This window comes from Physeter macrocephalus, chromosome 8 (assembly GCF_002837175.3).
Source record: "Physeter macrocephalus isolate SW-GA chromosome 8, ASM283717v5, whole genome shotgun sequence".
Lineage (NCBI taxonomy): Eukaryota > Metazoa > Chordata > Mammalia > Artiodactyla > Physeteridae > Physeter > Physeter macrocephalus.
Window position 1 is genome coordinate 81090325 of NC_041221.1, and position 8393 is coordinate 81098717.

The 8393-nt window shown below is 47.8% G+C and overlaps 1 protein-coding gene across 2 annotated transcripts in view; it reads right to left on the reverse strand.

Moving 5' to 3' along the window:
- SERINC5 (serine incorporator 5) overlaps positions 1–2896 on the reverse strand; it is an 86699-nt gene extending 83803 nt beyond the window's left edge. For both annotated transcript variants that reach the window (XM_007111451.4, XM_055086639.1), the window contains exon 1: positions 2762–2896. In XM_007111451.4, the coding sequence (XP_007111513.1) occupies positions 2762–2788 (27 nt within the window). In that variant the 5' untranslated portion in view covers positions 2789–2896. The remainder of the gene's footprint in view (positions 1–2761) is intronic.
- Positions 2897–8393: the final 5497 nt, after the last annotated feature.

The window sequence follows — 8393 nt, forward strand, 5'->3', positions numbered from 1 at the left end:
CGGGTTTGTGCCCCGGTCCGGGAAGATCCCACATGCCGCGGAGCGGCTGGGCCAGTGAGCCATGGCCGCTGGGCCTGCGCGTCCGGAGACTGTGCTCCTTAACGGGAGAGGCCACAACAGCGAGAGGCCCGCGTACAGCAAAAAAAAAAAAAAAAAAAAAAAAATTTATTCGGTCTTCCACCCCGGTGTGGGAGGCCCAGAAGACGGGAACGGCAGCTGGAGTATGCGGGGGAGGGGAGGGGAGGAGGGCGGACCCTAACCTGTGGGATACTAACTCCAGGTAGTGTCAGAACTGAACTGTTGTACAGCCAGTTACTATCCAGGGAGCTGGGGAACTGGCTGGTGCGGGGATAAAAACAAAACAAAAAATCCGTACACTGATGTCATAAGTGATGTAGGTAAAAACAATGCACAGGTGCTCAAAAAAGTTTTTCAAAGGATTCACAGACTTAGATATCTTCTGACAGTGCTGCATTTTTTTAAATGCAAACTTAACAGCCCCGTTCATATGAAATTATAGTGTCATCACCCCCTCCCTGTGTTGAGAGCCACCACAGTGAAGCCTCAAGCAGTCCCTAGAAAGCAGAAGTTAATTTTCCTGTGATGAACGACGAGAATTTGGTTCTTTCCAAAGTCCTGAGAGGAGGATTTCAAAAACAAGTCACGAGGACTTCCCTGGTGGCCCAGTCGTTAAGAATCCACCTGCCAATGCAGGGGACATGGGTTCGATCCCTGGTCCGGGAAGATCCCACATGCCGTGGAGCAACTAAGCCCGTGCGCCACAACTACTGAGCCTGCGTGCTGCAACTACTGAAGCCTGTGCTCCACAACGAGAAGCCATCGCAATGAGAAGCCCGCGCACCTCGATGAAGAGTAGGCCTCGCTCGCACAACTAGAGAAAGCCCACGTGCAGCAACGAAGACGCAACGCAGACAAAAAATAAATAAATAAATTTTAAAAGTTCTCACTTTAGGGCTTCCCTGGTGGCACAGTGGTTGAGAATCCACCCGCCGATGCAGGGGACACAGGTTTGTGCCCCGGTCCGGGAAGATCCCACATGCCGCGGAGCGGCTGGGCCCATGAGCCATGGCTGCTGAGCCTGCACGTCCGGAGGAGCCTGTGCTCCGCAACGGGAGAGGCCACAACAGTGAGAGGCCCGCGTACCGCAAAAAAAAAAAAAAAAAAAAATTCTCACTTTAAAACAAACAAAAAGAAACAAGTCATGAAACCCTGCCAAAATATCAACCATACCAATAATTCTTTTACAAGACCCACTTGAGTACTGGCAATAATTTTCAGAACCCTAAATCACCTGCTGGGAGCCACAGAAAACCTCAAGGGGCTTTCAAGGGACTGGAGAACAGGTGCCCCGAAATATCTGTAATGTAATCACTATATAATGAAGTATCACATCAAATTAGAACTATCTCAAAATAACAACAATGAACGATTTGCAAAGCTTTCTTGAGAGTTGGAATATTCTGAAAACAGACTCTTCCCGTCCACTTTGGTCTCCAAAGCCCTGAGAAGGTGTTAAATGTCCTCCTGTCGCCTTGCCTGACTCAGGGCAAGGCATTCCACCTCAAGTTAAAAACCTCAATTTCTTCATCTCTGAAAAGGCCAGCTTGAATGCATGCCAAGTACAGTATTAGACCTCAAAAACCAAGTGATAACTTCACACGGCCAGATTATCTACCAGTGTAATCGGCAGGTTAAAGAAACCCACAGCTTAACCCCTGCATCAGTTACGGGCTGGCCTCTGATTGTCGCAAGCCTGAATGTATTAAGAAGCAAAAACAGCCCGGTATGCCCTCCGGAGTTAGACTCATTTGAGAAAACGCACCATTAAAAACTGTACAGAAATGCTGATAATCAACACGGCTAGGAAGGAGGGAGCGCGACGTGCGGAAGCCTTTACCTTCTTTTTTTTTCTAACTCTGCAGGAAGGAGTGAAATCAACATCAAAGGTTAAAAACTACTACTAATTCTGCCCTGATGGACTACTAACCCGTAGAAGACGCCCATCCCAAGCGGACACAGGTGTTTTAAAATCTCATGAGTTTAACAGACGAGAATTACAAAACAGGCTCGGGCAAGTTCAGCTGAAAGGAGGGATGAGAAGGCTCGCGCTCTACCCAGTCAGCCGCGTTTGGGTCCAGCCAGGGTTGGGTCGGGAGACTCAGGAAGCAGGGCTGAGCATTCCCAGCGCCCAGACCCGAGCACCGCGGTTTGGAAAGCAGTCTTCCAGACCTTCTCGAAGAAAAAGAGCCAATGCTCCAGAGCCTGGCGAGATGTCAAGCGCAACTCGTCTGGGCCATACGACCCGAGTTTCGTTCAGGGCGTGGAAAAGGAGTGGTTGCCCAAACCCACGTCTTCTCCTGGGTTCATCGGGTTGGCAGAGCCAGGTGGCCTACGGAGCTCAGCACCACACACTTGTGTCCTGGGGAGGAGGCGACACGCTCCTGAAACAGTCGGGATCCTCCGCCCGAACCCTGCCCGCCCCGCCCTAAGCCAAGTTCCTAAGGCCGAACGGGAAGACCTCGGGGTAGCCTCTAGGGCTTCCCCGTGTCCCTCTGGCCCGCCCGCCGCGGCACACGGTTTTCCCCGAAGGCCGAGCGCCGCGCTCCGGCCCGGAGCACTCACCCAGGCGGTGCAGGGTCACCCACCCCACTTTCGGCGGCGGAGCTGGGACGTGCACCCAGAGAAGCCCGCGCTGCCTCGGCTCCTGGCCCGGTCTCCCGACCTGTCTCTCCCCGCTCACCTGGCCCGCACAGCACTGCGCTGACATCGTGGCGGCCGACCACCAGCAGCGCGCTTGCCGGCTCCCAGCTTCCCTCTGGCCCTCCTGGCTCCCTCCGGCCTCGAGCGTCCCTCTGCGAACCCGCTCACGCCTCCACGCGGCGCAGCCCCAGCTGAACGCGATGCACTGAGGCCTTGGTCAAAACAACTGCCGCCAAACCCCGCCCCGCCACCACAGGCCCCGCCCCACTCGCTCGCTCCAGCCTCGGTGGCCGCCCGCAGCCCCGCCCCGTACCCGCCCCTTCCCGGGCGCACCGCCTCCGAGCCCGCCACCTCCGAGCTCGCGCTTCCGCTGGCGTCAGGCGGTGGGCGGTGGTCATTACTTCCCGGTGCAGCGCTGGACGGCGAAGGCTGTCCTCCAACGCGCCGGCCAGGTATTACCGGGCTCCTACGCCAGCCTGGCGGCGCTCGGTCCCCGACCCAGGAGAGCGCGGCGCCCCAAGTCCGCGATGCACTGAGGCCTTGGTCAAAACAACTGCCGCCAAACCCCGCCCCGCCACCACAGGCCCCGCCCCACTCGCTCGCTCCAGCCTCGGTGGCCGCCCGCAGCCCCGCCCCGTACCCGCCCCTTCCCGGGCGCACCGCCTCCGAGCCCGCCACCTCCGAGCTCGCGCTTCCGCTGGCGTCAGGCGGTGGGCGGTGGTCATTACTTCCCGGTGCAGCGCTGGACGGCGAAGGCTGTCCTCCAACGCGCCGGCCAGGTATTACCGGGCTCCTACGCCAGCCTGGCGGCGCTCGGTCCCCGACCCAGGAGAGCGCGGCTCTGGTGGAAGAGCTGGTTGCTGACTCCAATAAACCTTGGAGCCTTTAGTGAGCGATTCTGAGTGTCCTGCACTGCACAGGCGCAATAGGGGTGGCCGGGTGCTGGTCTGTGCTGCGCCTCGCGCCAAACTGGGTTATCCACGGGATCCCTGTTCCAGAAATCCCTTTATCTTTATCTCCCTCATCTGCCAAGAAAATTTCTCAACTTTTGGGAAAGTTCCCTCGGCCCAAGCTTCGAATCCCTGCGCTTGGCTGTTCTGCCCTGACGTTACCATGGCACTTGGGGGATCCTGGGAGAACCCTTTCTGTGCTTCCCTGGATATTGATCTATTTTCTAATCTCTCCTCCACCACCCGCGTAAGAGCGCATCCCGGCCCAGGGAGTTGGTTTGCATCCCTACTTCCTCTCGCCCGACTCCACTAAAAAAGGGTTCCCTATATTTGTTTGTTACATGCAGAATGCAGAGAGGGTGCCCTTAGTTTATCTCCCTACCCAAATCTTCTCTCCTCGCGGCCACTTCCCCAAGAAGAGGAATTTCTGTTACTACAAACTTGGCGCCAAGGCCTTTTTACTCCTTAAAATAAGCATTACTGTATATATTTTAGAAACGAGGCAACTGAAGCCCACACAGGTTAAATAACTTGCCCTAAGCTTAACAGCAAAGCTGAAGAAGCAATACGGGACTGGAATCCACGTGTCTGATCCCCTCAGGCATGATACAAAGCTTGACCTTAAGCCTTTGGCAAAGTAGTGTCTTTGAGGGCAGTTTAGGAGGTGGAGACTAAGAGGAAAGTCACGTGGAAACCAATCCTTGGATTAGGAGCAGCACAAGATCTCCTAGAATTGAGGCAGGCTGGGAACTTGGATCCTCTACAAGAGTGCTTGCACCTGGACAAACGTCTCCTTGAGCAATAGGATACAAAAAAATTATAAGTGACTAAAAATAACTGCACACATGCACAGTTGAGGCAAAGCTGAGCAATAGGATACAAAAAGACCAGAAACAAACTACAAGTTGTTGAGGTGCCAGGAGCGAAAGCATGGTACTGTGCATGATGCTGTCCACTGCACCACCAAAGAGGTGGACAGACCACGTAATGTATGCCTCCTGCCAAACCCACCCATCCCTCCCTGTTGTTCACTCCAAGAGCTGGCAAGGGTACCTGTTTCTTGCTTTTGCTCCCTGATGCTGCAGCTCCAGCCCCAATAAAGCCTTGCCTGAAATTCTCCTCTGACCTCTTACCAACTTCTATTGATTAAAGAGTCCAAGGGCCCGGGTGAGTAACAGAAGCTCCTAGAATCTCAGCTGCCAGCGTTTAGAGGAAGAGAAATAATGGAGCAGGCCCTATTCAGAAACATGGAAAGTAATGAGAGTTGGCTCTAACTAAAATTTTTAAAATAATAGTATTAAAAAGAAAAAAAAAGCATAAGCAGTATCAGACCAGTGGAGCCACCTTCTTGGTGGCAGCCTATGATTCATCAGAAGCCAAAGATCTCACCAAGACTGTCTAGTTAGGTTCACTGTCGGCTGGCGTGGTCACTCTGACCCCATTTCTTGCCCTGGGAGACTACTTGCGTGCCGGGAGATTCCACTCCCCTGGGAAGAGTCAGGTAGCTTCTGGGGAGGGGGAAGATGTGAAATCTACCTACGTTTGAGCCTGCTGAGACTACAAGGTCTCCTCACCTTTTAGGAGGAGCTCAGGAAGATGAGATCCCTCATCAGGCACCACTGGGTTACAGGCAGAGCTGGTAGTAGGATCCAGGCCTCCTGAATCCTGAACTCTTTTTTTCCAAATGGATGCCAACGTGGGAGGATTCTGTGACAATATTAACATCAGCCTGGCAAAGAGAGAATATGACTTAATAACTGGAGGATTTGTAGACTGTGCCCAAGGTACCCAAAAAGCATAGTAGAAGCCTGAGCTTCTGGAGCCATAAAGTTGTAAATTTTAACTCCACCAAGAACTCGCTGGGTGACCTCTGAGCCTCAGTTTCATCATCTGCAAAACGGGGACTAATAGTACATTAAACTCACCCCTACAGACCATGTGGTACAGGGCCTGGCCTTCATAAGCACTGACTAAATAGTAGCCCTGACTGGTATTAACAAACGAGTTAAAAAGACAATAACAAATAATCTATGCAGGCTGATTCCTCCTCCCTGCTGGAAAATCTCAAAGGAATATGACTATCGTTGACCAAAAGAAAAACGTACAATGTAAAGTGAGTTGAGTTGTATTCAGAGAACTTACTGTGGACCATAGCCCAGGAGACAGCCTCTCAGATAACTCTAAATTGAGGAATTGCTCCAAAGAGATAAAGGAAGAGCCAGGATATATGTGAATTTTTTGCTGGAAAAAAAAAAACATGTAGTCACACATAAAAATATTACTGCTAATCACAAAGAACAGACATCTCAAGTTAATTATTTTAATACTTTTCTATGAATGGGAAGATACAAGAATCTGGGGTTCTTGAAATTTTTCCATAGACGTGCTTCTTAACTATATAGGGGCCAGGATGTTTTCCCTTAGATATGCATCTTAACTATCTAGGGGCAAAACGCAGAATGCTTCCTGTTTTTCTCCATCCTGAAGTCCCCTCAGGGCACATTATTGGTGGGTGACAGTGGCTAATGGCTTGATCCCTGTAGAAATGGAATGGCTGGCAACATTTTTTTCTTTATGTTAGGTCTGAAGGTTTACTCCTTTCCTGGCTCTGAGGGCTTTGCCCTTACTATTTAAGGTCTGGTCCATAGCATCCTTTGCATCTGTGGTCAGTTAAAAAGAATAGAGGTAATGTCAGTAGACATAACATAAAACAGTGGCACCTTAATTTTATTTTAAGTACTCTGCAGGCCTCTTCAAGAAAGACAGTTGTACGCTGTTCCTAACAGGAAGGTAGTTTTATAGTCCATCCCTTTTGATGTGTATTTTTCAGGAACAAGCAGTAATAGACCTGTTTCAATAGACTGTAGCTCTTGGCAGACCATGTGAAATATTCCCCCCACAAAAATGTTCTTAAATTAACTAAATTAGCTCCTTTTATACGATTTAATTATACACATATATTTATGACATATTATAAATAACCAGCTTATAATTTGCTTTTTTCCCCTCCTGAATTTAAAGATTTTTTTTTGGTTTTTCCTTTTTAGGAAGGAGAAGCCACTGTTGAGCTTAAAGACACCACTCACTGAACTGAAAACAATAGTTATATACATATGTTATTAAAGAAAAAAAGTCATACATTTGCTTTTTTCTAACTTTGAATTTAGAAAACTTCATACAAATTTATTTCCAGTTCAAGAAATGGCTTAAAAGCCAATAAAATTAATTATTCTAATTCCCTAAAATTTTCTCAACTTTGAAAAAAAAACCTAGTGATGTGTTATTGGTATTTAAATATAAAAGAAGAAATTTCTCCAATCTTCACTTATAAAGCTCTAGGGATCTCAATCTAGTAGTGAAAGTTTAATTAATTTTGGTTACAAGTAAGCACCGAAGTATTCATTTAGAAACAAATAGCTATAAATTTGGGACCCAGGCAAAAAACAATCAGCGTGCTATAGTGCCCCCACCCCACTCCTTATGGTAATTGCATTCTCCTTTATTTCTATTAAATTAATATATGTACAATGTATTTTAAATGTCACAAATAGTACAAAACGTAAAATAAGAAGTAGCATCTCCCTTCTCCATATCCTTTCTTTCAGTCCCTTCCCCAGAAGCAACCCCTTTCAATTACTTTAGCAGTTTTTCCTTATTACCTCCATATTTTTTTAACATTTATTTTTTTATTATTATTATTTTTCACGCCACATGGCATGAGGGATCTTAGTTCCCCAACCAGGGATCAAACCCATGCCCCCTGCAGTGGAAGCATGGACTCTTAACCACTGGACTGCCAGGGAAGTTCCAACTCCATATTTTTAAATAATATTTTTATGCTGTTATTTCCTGATCTGTTGACTATATTTATTGTGTATTATCTTTTATGTTCCATGTGGGCTGAAAGCTTAACCCACTGAGCACTTCTATCTGCTATCTTGCCAATCTAATTATATCACTTTTCATAAAATAATGTGTAATTAACTTCATAAATTAATATGTAACTCTGGCTAGTAAAAATTATTCATTGCATAGCCACATAGTGTATAATCATAGCATTTCTTTCTTGTCTTTTTTTATTTTTCATTCCCATCTCCCTTTCCTGGAGAGGCAGTATATTTAGTGGTTAGGGTTAGAGACTCTGGAGCCAGAGCCTGCGATCAGACCTTTGCTTTTGTCGCTTATTAGGTCTGTGATTTTAAGCAAGTGACTTCTCTCTGTACTTCAGTTTCTTCCTCTTTAAATGTGGAGGATTAATAAAAGTATACAGATTAAAGCACTTAAATAGCACCCAACATGTATTAAGTGTCTGGAGTTGTGTTTGACTCGCAAGGTTTTCTTTCTACCTAATCTTGATTTTTCTCCATTTGTCCATCTGATCTGTCATAATTCTTTTCTCCCAGATAAGCAACCATGTCAGATAATCAATCTATCAATTCCATTTTCCCCAAGAGTCCTTTCTTTCTCACAGACATCTCCAAGCTACTGCAATCTGGATCCCTCCAGGCTGCTACTGATGGCTGCCATCCTGGCATTCCCCTTGCTACTCTCTTCTTGGATATCTGGCTTCCTGGAGTCCTCTTTCTTGATTTTCTCCCTTGCTTTGGTGAATACATCAGCACTCTGGGACTCCAAACCCCTTCTTTTAACCCTATATTGACCTGTTTAACTTAAAAGTTATTCACCTTTTTTTTTTTTTTTTTTTTTGCGATACGCGGGCCT